At 31.1% G+C, this 13282-nt stretch overlaps 1 protein-coding gene across 1 annotated transcript in view; it reads left to right on the top strand.

Moving 5' to 3' along the window:
- The window catches only part of LOC119609951 (discoidin domain-containing receptor 2-like), a gene marked incomplete at both ends in the record, with an annotated part of 129201 nt that overhangs the window by 83141 nt on the left and 32778 nt on the right, over positions 1 to 13282 (top strand). Inside the window, 1 exon segment of the mRNA XM_037965002.1 lies at positions 4478 to 4619. Within this exon segment, the coding sequence (XP_037820930.1) occupies positions 4478 to 4619 (142 nt within the window).

The following is a 13282-nucleotide window of genomic DNA, read 5'->3' as shown; positions in this document are numbered from 1 at the left end:
CACTCTTTTTTTGCTGTTGCCTAGTGTAGACTTAATTTTTATCTAAACATGGAAAAACTTTCATTTTTACTGTTAGACGTTTTGTGTGACACTCTTGCGATATAATGAAAACGTATTTTTTAGGAATTATATTATTGTGTGTTAATATTTGTTGTATTTGTTTGTCATTCAAACAATTTTAAATGTCAACAGAACAAATATAATTTGTTTTGTTTATATGGTTGTATTTGTTTGTTTCAGTATCCTCTATCATTTCCTGCAATTCGGGAGGGTTGTCCCAAACTAGTTATTGACACCAAAGTGACATTTTGACACCACTATATAACATATAACATGCAATTAGTTATATGTTGTATATCTGTTTCGAAGGATATCATATGATCCAAAAATATACAAATCCGAGTCACTTAAAGAGTTAGTCTTAAAAAAATAAATAGAAAAGGATTGCATTGGCTCCTTGCCAAACTATGGGGCAGTATGTATGTTTTAGTTAATGTCCGTTTACAAATTGTTATTATTATTGCCCTTGTTCTATGGTATGTGTTGTAAACATCGGAATGATTATTATTAGTGGGGATGTGTATTGTGCAATGATAATAACTGTATTTTAGCCGACATTTTGTTTACACATACATACATTTATTTCTTTAACAGGTTTTAAAAACAACAGGGTTTTAGAAAATAAATGTAACAAAACCTTAAAAAATCTTCTGTTCTAGTTCAGTTCTCGTTCTGTTCTAGTTCTGTTCTAATTCTATTCTAGTTCTGTTCTAGTTCTGTTCTAGCTCTGTTCTAGTTCTGTTCTAGTTCTGTTCTAGTTCTGTTCTAGTTCTGTTCTAGTTCTGTTCTAGTTCTGTTCTAGTTCTGTTCTAGTTCTGTTCTAGTTATGTTCTAGTTCTGTTCTAGTTCTGTTCTAGTTCTGTTCTAGTTCTGTTCTAGTTCTGTTCTAGTTCTGTTCTAACTCTGTTCTAGTTCTGTTCTAGTTCTGTTCTAGGTCAGTTCTAGTTCTGTTCTAGTTCTGTTCTAGTTCTGTTCAAGTTCTTTTCTAGTTCTGTTCTAGTTCTGTTCTACTTTTGTTCTAATTCTGTTCTATATCAGACTAAAATGAAAACCCCTAATACGCATACATTTTTAACGTTAAATGTTGTGTTAATACAGCTTGTCGTGTTGTAACTTTAAATTGTCATTACTTTAGTTCCGCTATTGTCTAAAGAATCAACAGCAACAACAACAACGAAAAGACAGATTCGTATGGTTAGAGAATGAAAAATTTCCATTAAATATGTCAATATTTATTCAAAACAAAAAGGAAAATTATGACAAGCAAATGTTTGTTTAAAGGATAATAAAAATAATAATGATGATGATGATTATAATTACGTTGATTTGTAAGGGAAAGTTGTTTGTTATTATTTTTTATTGTACCAAACAAATTTAAATTTTAAATTTGTATTTACAAACTGAACAACAATTTCTGTTTACATTGTAGTTTTGTGTGAGAATGCTTATCATTAGCTGAAATAATTAGGACAATTTAAGTGCTTGTATAGGAAAATTCAGTTTTAGTGCTGCTTTATAAATTGCAGTAATATTGTTGTTGAGTTTGAACACTTAATTGCAGCGTGTTTGTAGAATGTTGTTTAGTTTTTTTAAACCAAAAGCATTTGTTTTAGGAAATTATTAGGAATACATACATATACTGTAGTCTAATCTATAGTCTAGTCTATATTCTAGTCTATAGTCTAGTCTATAGTCTAGTCTATAGTCTAGTCTATAGTCTAGTCTATAGTCTAGTCTATATTCTAGTCTATAGTCTAGTCTATAGTCTATTCTATAGTCTAGTCTAGTCTATAGTCTAGTCTAGTCTATAGTCTAGTCTATAGTCTAGTCTATAGTCTAGTCTATAGTCTAGTCTATAGTCTAGTCTATAGTCTAGTCTATAGTCTAGTCTATAGTCTAGTCTATAGTCTAGTCTATAGTCTAGTCTATAGTCTAGTCTATAGTCTAGTCTATAGTCTAGTCTATAGTCTAGTCTATAGTCTAGTCTATTGTCTAGTCTATAGTCTATAGTCTAGTCTATAGTCTAGTCTATAGTCTAGTCTATAGTCTAGTCTATAGTCTAGTCTATAGTCTAGTCCTATAGTCTAGTCTATAGTCTAGTCTATAGTCTAGTCTTATAGTCTAGTCCTATAGATCTAGTCTATAGTCTATCTATAGTCTAGTCTATAGTCTAGTCTATAGTCTAGTCTATAGTCTAGTCTAGTACTATAGTCTAGTCTATAGTCTAGTCTAATTAGTCTAGGTCTATCTAGTCTAGTCTATAGTCTAGTCTATAGTCTAGTCTATAGTCTAGTCTATAGTCCTAGTCTATAGTCTAGTCTATAGTCTAGTCTATAGTCTAGTCTATAGTCTAGTCTATAGTCTAGTCTATAGTCTGTCTATGTCTATAGTCTAGTCTATAGTCTGAGTCTATAGTCTAGTCTATAGTCTAGTCTATAGTCTAGTCTATAGTCTACTAGTCTAGTCTATAGTCTAGTCTATAGTCTAGTCTATAGTACCTAGTCTAGTCTATAGTCTAGTCTATAGTCTAGTCTATAGTCTAGTCTATAGTCTAGTCTATAGTCTAGTCTATAGTCTAGTCTATAGTCTAGTCTATAGTCTAGTCTATAGTCTAGTCTATAGTCTAGTCTATAGTCTAGTCTATAGTCTAGTCCATAGTTTAGTCTATAGTCTAGTCTATAGTCTAGTCTATAGTCTAGTCTATAGTCTAGTCTATAGTCTAGTCTATAGTCTAGTCTATTGTCTAGTCTATAGTCTATAGTCTAGTCTATAGTCTAGTCTATAGTCTAGTCTATAGTCTAGTCTATAGTGTAGTTCATAGTCTAGTCTATAGTCTAGTCTATAGTCTAGTCTATAGTCTAGTCCATAGTCTAGTCTATAGTCTAGTCTATAGTCTAGTCTATAGTCTAGTCTATAGTATAGTCTATAATCTAGTCTATAGTCTAGTCTATAGTCTAGTCTATAGTCTAGTCTATAGTCTAGTCTATAGTCCAGTCTATAGTCTAGTCATAGTCTAGTCTATAGTCTAGTCTATAGTCTAGTCTATAGTCTATAGTCTATAGTCTAGTCTATAATCTAGTCTTAGTCTATCTATAGTCTAGTCTATAGTCTAGTCTATAGTCTAGTCTATAGTCTAGTCTATAGTCTAGTCTATAGTCCGAGTTATAGTCTAGTCTATAGTCTAGTCTATAGTCTAGTCTATATGTCTAGTCTATAGTCTAGTCTATAGTCTAGTCTATAGTCTAGTCTATAGTCTAGTCTATAGTCTAGTCTATAGTCTAAGTCTATAGTCTAGTCTATAGTCTAGTCTATAGTCTAGTCTATATCTAGTCTATAGTCTAGTCTATAGTCTAGTCTATAAGTCTAGTCTATAGTCTTCTATAGTCTAGGCTATGTCTAGTCTATAGTCTAGTCTATAGTCTAGTCTATAGTCTAGTCTATAGTCTAGTCCTAATATCTAGTCTATAGTCCAGTCTATAGTCTAGTCTATCTAGTCTATATCTGAGTCTATAGTCAGTCTATAGTCTAGTCTATAGTCCTAGTCTAATAGTCTAGTCTATAGTCTAGTCTATAGTCTAGTCTATAGTCTAGTCTATAGTCTAGTCTATAGTCTAGTCTATAGTCTAGTCTATAGTCTAGTCTATAGTCTAGTCTATAGTCTAGTCTATAGTCTAGTCTATAGTCTAGTCTATAGTCTAGTCTATAGTCTAGTCTAGTCTATAGTCTAGTCTATAGTCTAGTCTATAGTCTATCTAGTCTAGTCTATAGTCTAGTCTATAGTCTAGTCTATAGTCTAGTCTATAGTCTAGTCTATAGTCTAGTCTATAGTCTAGTCTATAGTCTAGTCTATAGTCTAGTCTATAGTCTAGTCTATAGTCTAGTCTATAGTCTAGTCTATAGTCTAGTCTATAGTCTAGTCTATAGTCTAGTCTATAGTCTAGTCTATAGTCTAGTCTATAGTATAGTCTATAGTCTAGTCTATAGTCTAGTCTACAGTCTATTCTATAGTCTAGTCTATAGTCTAGTCTATAGTCTAGTCTATAGTCTAGTCCTATAGTCTAGTCTATAGTCTAGTCTATAGTCTAGTCTATAGTCTAGTCTATAGTCTAGTCTATAGTCTAGTCTATAGTCTAGTCTATAGTCTAGTCTATAGTCTAGTCTATATTCTAGTCTATAGTCTAGTCTATAGTCTAGTCTATGGTCTAGTCTGTAGTCTAGTCTATAGTCTGGTCTATAGTCTAGTCTATAATCTAGTCTATAGTCTAGTCTATAATCTAGTCTATAGTATAGTTTATATTCTAGTGGATAGTCTAGTCTATACCCTAATTGATAGTTTAGTCTATAGTGTTTTACTTAAATTACATTTAACAAAAATGTTTTACATTTTTAAAGTTAAATAATTTGTTTTTTTCATTTCAGGTTACGAATGGGTGGGTTGGCGCAACGATACCGCCAATTTGCAAGGACGTCCCGTCGAAATTACTTTTGAATTTGATGGCGTGAGGAATTTTAGTGCTGTGGTTATCCACACCAATAATATGTATGCAAAAGATGTACAGGTATGTAAAAAATGTTGAAATTTATAGAATAAAATTACATAAAACTAATTAACAGCTAAATGTGGTTTACAACATGTTAATAATGAAAATTATTTTATTGTTTATCATAAAATTAATATATGGTGGTTATTGGTTGGTCTCTTACAAATATTTAGTTTGATTTATGTGATAAGTTTTTATTATTTATTGGTGACACATAAAGATAATTTTTGGTTTAACTCGAAAACCAAATAAATACATAAAATAGATATTGACTATTGAATATTGTATGTTTATATGTTTAGACATTTAGTCATTTAGTTAATATTTATTTAATGATAAACACCAACAACAAGTAATATAGAAAAAAAAACTACATTATATATAGAGTAAATAATTAAAGTTTATTAAATTGTAGCTTGATATGCTGTTAGGTACATGTGTCCATCTGTCCCACCCTATAAATTTGATTTAATAAATAACTATAATGTTGAATTTCGTTGATTAATTTGTTTTAAATTTGACATACTTACTTAAGAATATATATATAATCATAAATTAAACAAATGGGGATTTTATTTTAGGGGAAATTTATTGTATGATTTTGTAAAGGGGGACTAATATCGGATGTTTTCAAAATAATCAATATTTGATCTTTACACCTTTAGAAGCAAGCAGTTCAAAACAAGAACTTCAATACATCCACATTATTCAGAAGGTATTTGACTTTACTTTGTTTCTCTCTATAGCTGGTTTCTCTTCTTTGGCGTACATGCTTGATCTAGTGACGAAAGCTCAAGAGAGATGTTTTAAACGCACTTAATTTTCCTATCTCTCTCTCAAGTTTGCCGGGCTATGATCTAAAAATTTGCCGGTCTATGATCTAAAAACTGCTTAGGCCCCCTTAAAACATATATAAATCTTCATAAATTTCCCCCCTGCTTTATCATAAATATTTCCACATGTTTATCGGTCTGTTAAAATCATCATTTATTTATTTTTTACACAATCCGATAACAATTATTAAACTGTCCTATAAACACTTGAAAGTGTCAGTTCATAATACCCCAAACGAACATACAATTTCAAATGCTCCGGTTTTTTTTAACGAAATATTTACAATACCCCTGTTGCTGTTACACTCTACATGCACTAAATGTAATAATCATTATCGTTAATGATTATCATTGTTTAAATATTAATGAAAAATTAAAAAAGAAATAAAACTAACAAACTTAAAAAAAAAACTTAAACCATAGACCTCCCAAAATGTTTTACTGTTTCCATTGCTCATGTTTTGTTTATCTTTTTATTTTTAATATAAATAAACAAATACAACATATTTATTAATATTTTTTAATTAAATCTTTTGTATGTAACAGTTGGAGTAAATTTTACTTTAGAATTGTGTAATCTTCACACTTTCATGCAATTGTTTATATAAAGTTTAACAGTCGGCCAGTGGAGTTAAACTGCTAGTAGAATTATGATAACGGGTGGTAAAAATTAACAATATACATAATTAAATGTATGAGCAATTTTTTTGTTGTAAAGTTTTAAAATTATTAATTTTTCAAAATACATCACTCCATCAGATTGTAAAAAGATTTCATCACTTCTCTTAAGGCCATATGATACCCTACACCAGTTATGGATATGAAATTTGATTTCATAATAAAGCAGTTATCTTCAATATTATCTTGAATTTCATCGTATTCAAGTAATTTTGTGAAGGGGACTTTGTATGGGAGGTCCATTCTTTATGACATTTAGTAATGTCATTAAGTATAAAAGTTAGTTGTGCCGATATCAAGATCTGTATTTAACATAATTTTGAGCTCAAAGGCTATTTTTGGGGGGTTCTGTTGCAAGGGGTCCAGGTGAAATAATTTACCGATATTAACCATTTTTAATATGCTTTGTCTTTGGGGACCAAAAAAAGCATATGTGCTAAATTTCATCCAATTTTGTTGAAAATTGTGAATTGAACGGACATGGCTAATCGACTCTATATATCCTAAGGTGTAGGTGAAGGACAAATATTTGTGTTCGTTCATCAGTACAAACCCAACATACCCTCCCACCAAACTGATATCGGGTTTTAACAATTTGATGAAAGAAAACCTGCTAAAGTAACGGTTTAGGAAAGCAAGTTTCTAAAGACATTTTTATGATAGAAAACTCACCAAAGAAAAATTTTTAAAACGTCTTTCTGAAAAAAAGTTTTAGTGGAGAAGCTAAGTTAGTTAGTTAGTTAGTTAGTTAGTTAGTTAGTTAGTTAGTTATTTAGTTAGTATTAGTTAGTTAGTTAGTTAGTTAGTTAGTTAGTTAGTTAGTTAGTTAGTTAGTAGTTAGTTAGTTAGTTAGTTAGTTAGTTAGTTAGTTAGTTAGTTAGTTAGTTATTAGTTAGTTAGTTAGTTCTTGTTAGTATTTAGTTCGTTCTTCTCGTTTCGTTAGTTAGTTCGTTCGTTGTTCGTTGTTTTTCGTTCGTTAGTTCGTTAGTTCGTTCGTTCGTTCGTTTAGTTCGTTAGTTCGTTCGTTTTTTGTTGTTCGTTCGTTCGTTCGTTCGTTCTCGTTCGTTAGTTCGTTCGTTCGTTCGTTCGTTCGTTCGTTCGTTAGTTCGTTCTTAGTCGTTTCGTTCGTTCGTTCTTTCGTTCGTTCGTTCGTTCGTTCGTTCGTTCGTTCTTGTTCGTTCTTTCGTTCGTTCGTTCGTTCGTTCGTTCGTTCGTTCGTGTTCGTTCGTTTCGTTCGTTTCGTTCGTTCGTTCGTTCGTTCTTTCGTTCGTTTCGTTCGTTCGTTCGTTCGTTCGTTCGTTTCGTTTCGTTCGTTCGTTCGTTCGTTCGTTCGTTCGTTTGTTCGTTCGTTCGTTCGTTCGTTCGTTCGTTCGTTCGTTCGTTCGTTCGTTCTTCGTTTTCGTTCGTTTCGTTAGTTCGTTAGTTCGTTCGTTTCGTTCGTTGTTCGTTCGTTCGTTCGTTCGTTTCGTTCGTTTTCGTTCGTTCGTTCGTTCGTTTCGTTCGTTCGTTCGTTTCGTTCGTTTGTTCGTTCGTTCGTTCGTTTCGTTCGTTCTTCGTTTCGTTCGTCGTTCGTTCGTTCGTCGTTCGTTCTTTGTTAGTTCGTTCGTTTGTTCGTTCGTTCGTTCGTCGTTCGTTCGTTAGTTCGTTTCTTCGTTTTTCGTTAGTTCGTTAGTTAGTTTTAGTTCGTTTGTTCGTTAGTTAGTTCGTTAGTTGTTCGTTTTAGTTCGTTCGTTCGTTAGTTAGTTAGTTCGTTCGTTTTCGTTCGTTCGTTAGTTCGTTCGTTTCGTTCGTTCGTTAGTTCGTTCGTTCGTTCGTTCGTTCTTTCGTTCGTTCGTTCGTTCGTTCGTTTAGTTCTTCGTTCGTTCGTTAGTTCGTTTTTCGTTCGTTCGTTCGTTCGTTATTTCGTTGTTCTTCGTTTCGTTCGTTAGTTCGTTTCGTTGTTCGTTTCGTTCGTTCGTTAGTTCGTTCGTTCGTTCGTTGTTCGTTTTAGTTCGTTCGTTTCGTTAGTTAGTTCGTTCGTTCGTTAGTTCGTTCGTTCTTTCGTTCTTCGTTAGTTAGTTAGTTGTTCGTTCGTTCGTTCGCTAGCTCGCTAGCTCGTTAGTTAGTTAGTTAGAAGTGTTCGTTTTTATCTCTAATTATTCAGTTAGTTAGTTAGTTAGTTAGTTAGTTAGTAGTTAGTTAGTTAGTTAGTTAGTTAGTTAGTTAGTTAGTTAGTTAGTTAGTTAGTTAGTTAGTTAGTAGTTAGTTAGTTAGTTAGTTAGTTAGTAGTTAGTTAGTTAGTTAGTAGTTAGTTAGTTAGTTAGTAGTTAGTTAGTTAGTTAGTTAGTTAGTTAGTTAGTTAGTTAGTTCTGTTAGTTAGTTAGTTAGTTAGTTAGTTAGTTAGTTAGTTAGTTAGTTAGTTAGTTAGTAGTTAGTTAGTTAGTTAGTAGTTAGTTAGTTAGTTAGTTGTTGTTAGTTAGTTAGTTAGTGTTAGTTAGTTGGTAGTTAGTTAGTTAGTTAGTTTTAGTTAGTTAGGTAGTTAGTAGTGTTAGTTAGTTAGTGTAGTAGTTAGTAAGTAGTTAGTAGTTTAGTTAGTTAGGTTAGTGTAGTTTCGTTAGTTAGTGTTTAGTTAGTTAGTTAGTTAGTTAGTTGAGTTAGTTAGCTAGCTAGCTAGTTAGTTATTTAGTTAGAAGTGTTAGTGTTATTAATACATTCTAAATTATTCCAAAATTTAATTTAGGAACAATGTACTTTAAAATACTATGAACTTTTTAAAGAATTTTCCAGACACTATGGTGCCTACACTTTACATTTATTGCATATTTACTCCAAAACTTCAAAACACAACAATTACATCATATCAATTGTAAATAAAAATACAAAAACTACTCACCACTTGTAGTAATAATCAATAATCAAACAGCAAATACTAAATTTATTGTTTTCTAAAACCTATAATTTTAAAAACATTTTTTTTGTTGTTGTTTACGATTAATATTTAAGAACTACCAACACCACCACCACCTACTTCCATAAGTCATAAAACCCAATGGAATAAAATATTAAAAAACTGTAAAAATTTAACATTAAATTAATTTTTTTCTGGGCATAAAAATGTATAAACAATCTAGACAGGAATGATTACAAATCAACAAAACAACTATTTACAACTCTATATAGTTGTAATCTAAACAAAACAATAAGAATTTTTATTAAAGAAAAAAAAAGGTATTTATTGTTTGTCTATTCAAACATTCTTGTACAAGTATAGAGGTATTTACCAGGCAGTAAAATAAACAAATATAGTAGAGTTTTAATATAAAATACAAAAACAATAAAACAAACAAACACTTGATATGAATAACAAACTATTTCACTAAAAACAACAAACAGTACAACAACAATACAATACACGCTGCGTTACGGACTAACTGACAGTACTATGACTGCATGAAACCTTTTTGAGAGCGTTCACTGATCATACCAGACTGTCTGGCGGCAGCATGTGTATTTACTTCATGAAAAACCAGACAATTGAATAAAATCTACGTAAAAAGAATTCATTCGTTTAACTTAATAAAGATAGAGCGAAAGAAAAAAAAAACACTAAACAAACAGCAGCTTTATTGTTTAAACAAAAAAAGTGATGTAAACTAAATTTAGTGTTAAAAGAAAACACTAAAGTTTGTCAGTGTAAATTTTGCCGCTATAGTTGTTTTTGGGAAGGAGCTATAGCCTGTTTTTTTTTTTTTTTGTAGTTGACAGTAGTTTGAAAGAATGATTTAATGGTAGTTCGGGTTTTGTTAGGTTGGCGACTATAGTCGACTAGGCGACTACAATCACTAGACTATAGCGATTATAGTCCCTAGACTAAAGCGATTATAGTCTTTACAATCTCTACACTAGCGCGTACAGTCTCAATACTATAGCACAATATTATCTAGACTTTAGCGACTTTAGTCTTAAGAATATAGGGACTATAGCCTCTAGACTATAGCTACTATAGTCTCTAGACTATGGCTACTATTGTCTCTTGACTATGGCTACTATAGTCTCTAGACTATAGCTACTATAGTATTTAGACTATAGCTACAATATTCACTAGACTATAGCGACTATATTCATTAGACTATAGCAACTATAGTTTCTACACTTTAACGACTAAAGTTTCTACACTATTTTTATTTTAGAATGGAATTAGTCTCGAAACAATAGTCTCTATATTAAGTATAGTACTTAGACTATGGGGCCTATAGTCTTTAGACTATCGCGACTATAGTCTGTAGATTATAAGGCTATGGTCTCTAGACTATAGCGACTATAATGACTGTAGTCTGTAGACTATAGTTCCTAGACTGTAGTGACTATAGTATCTAGACTATAGCGGCCATAATCACTAGTCTATAGCGGATATAGTCTCTAGACAATAGCGACTATAGTCTCTAGACAATAGCGCCTATAATCTTTAGACAATAGCGAATATTGTCTGTATGCTATAGCGACTATAGTCTGTTGTTTATAGTGACTATAGTCTGTTGTTTATAGCGACTGTAGTCTGTAGTTTATAGCTACTATATTCTATAGTCTATAGTGACTATAGTCTGTAGGCTCTAGCGACTCTGGTCTCTAGCGCCTATGGTGTTTAGACAATAGCGCCTTTAGTCTTTTACAATTGCTAGACTATAGCGACTGTAGTCTTTAGACTATAGCGTCTATAACGTTTAGACAATAGCGACTATTGTATGTATGCTATAGCGACTATAGTCTGTAGTTTATAGCGACTAAAGTCTGTTGTTTATAACGACTATAGTCTGTATTTTATAGCGACTATAGTCTGTTGTTTATAACGACTATAGTCTGTAGTTTATAGCCACTGTAGTCTGTAGTTTATAACTACTATATTCTGTAGTCTATAGCGACTATAGTCTGTAGGCCCTAGCTACTCTGGTCTTTGGACAATTGCGACTATATACTACAGCGATTATAGTATGTAGCGACTATAGTCTATATAGTCTATAGACTATAGCTACCATATACCTTAAACTTTATTAACTATAGTTTCTGCACTATTTTTAGAATTTAGCTGCCATAGTAACTAGACTATAGCAAACATAGTCCCTAGACTATAGTCTCTAAATTATCTCGACTTTAGATGCTGTAGTGCAGAGACCGTTAGTTTAATTCATACTTTTAAAATCTGTTTCTCTTTGCTGTTTAAATTTAATATAAATTTTGTGAATTTCATTTTCTGAAATTAATAGTGCAGAGTAGTGTTGATGTTTTCATTTTGGGGCTTATCGGTGATAGCATTCCACCATATACATGAATACAATAAACACTTGTAAACCTACAAACTTCACACATATTCCAATGTACAATTGAAGTATGCAAAAGTATTATTATTATTTATCTTGGGGCTGTGCTATCCTATGTACCTCTTAAAAGCCGTTAGCGTTGGAGTAGTGTTTCGATAATGGTGATGATGATGATGATAGTGTTTGAAGTGTTTCATCTGTAGTTTTGCTTCTCTTTTTTTTGGTGGAAGTTTTTTATATTGAGTTGTTTAGTTTAGTTTAGTTGTGGTTTATTTTGGTTTTTAATTGAATTTTATGAGATTATTTAAAATAACAAATAATAAAGAAATACTTGGAATTTTAAAAGGGCTTTATGTTTATTTGAAGATTGTTTTTTATTTGGGAAACTGAAGTGGTGCTCTTTTTAAAAAACAAATATTTTTTTCAATGATATTTTGAGTTTAAGTTGTTTTCTTACAAAATATGTAAGTAAAGGTAAAGACAATAGTAAGCTACCTAATAATCACAACTGTTTAAACAATTATGACAACATCTTCATTATAAACTCTTTAATTTAAACAACCTTTGTTTAATTATCAACAAAAATTTAATAATTATTGTTTTATATTAACCTAATTAAAAAAAAAAATTCCCAAAAATCTTTTTAACCCACCTGCATGTTATGTTCAAATAACATGAAAGGAAGTTCATTTAATATAACAAGCTTATCGAAAAGAATCTTTTTATTTAATACTAAAATTATGAATTAATTTAATGGATCATTACTATGAAATCCAAAAACACACAAAAAACACTCACACACATTTACGTGCATTTACCAAAAGCAGTTTTAAATTTTATTAAGAGAATTATTTTTTTTTTTTTTTTTTTTTTGTTTCATTTTGCTTTTCATACCAACCAACCAAATTAAGGTTTATTATGCGATCAACACATGCATATTAATAACGCTTTATGATGTATGCATAAAAATAGTTATTATTACACTTCATTTCCGCCACCAGCAAGCAAAACTACTTACTACACATGTGTATTGTAGTTTATTTAAAAAACAAAATATACCTACATATGAAAAACACCGTCTTCATTTTCCTACGAAACCGAAACAGACAAAAGCCATAAAAGAAAAATCAAAAGAAAATATGTTGGAAAAAAAACAGATAAAAAACTTCCGTAAAAAACTGTCTATTCAAAAAAAACTGCAGAAGAACTATAAACAAACAACTTATTGGCCATATATGTGTGTAATTATATAGCCAGTCAACTGACTGACTCAATGTACAAGACCAACCAACCACCAGACCAAATGGCCACTATATAAATGTGATTTAATTTAATTGTTAATGCCACTCAGGTTGTTTTCATTACCAGCCAGAAGACAACAACAAATAATGACACAGATATTGTGTGGGGGCTTTTACTTATACAAGCAGATAGTTATTGCACTGGTAATAAGACAATACAAACATGACTTATTGGCACCTGTTTAAAATATTATTTTTATAAAAAAAATAGTATTTAAAAATATGAAGATGGACAATAAAAATTTATTAGTGCGTTTTGCTAAACAAATGGTATATTGACATGATTCATGGTTATAAGACTTTAAGATTAATTACAAAAATATACAAAAGTTAGTATCATCCGTAGGATATTTAATTAGGGACCATAGTATGTTAACTAAAGTGATTTCCACTGTACAATGCTGACTACAGAAATTATAGTCTATTGACTCCAGAGACTATAGTAGTACTATACCTGCAGTATAGCGACTGCAGACTTTAGAGATCTAGAGTCGATAGAATCTAGAAATTATATAAGAAACTATAGTCAGCCGACTATAGAGACTATAGTCTATCAAATGTAGAGGATATATTCT

Source organism: Lucilia sericata, unplaced genomic scaffold, assembly GCF_015586225.1.
Source record: "Lucilia sericata isolate MDLA Ls3-8-SP2 unplaced genomic scaffold, ASM1558622v1 Contig001092F_arrow, whole genome shotgun sequence".
Taxonomy (NCBI): Eukaryota; Metazoa; Arthropoda; class Insecta; order Diptera; family Calliphoridae; genus Lucilia; species Lucilia sericata.
This window is presented reverse-complemented; position numbering and strand designations above follow the sequence as displayed.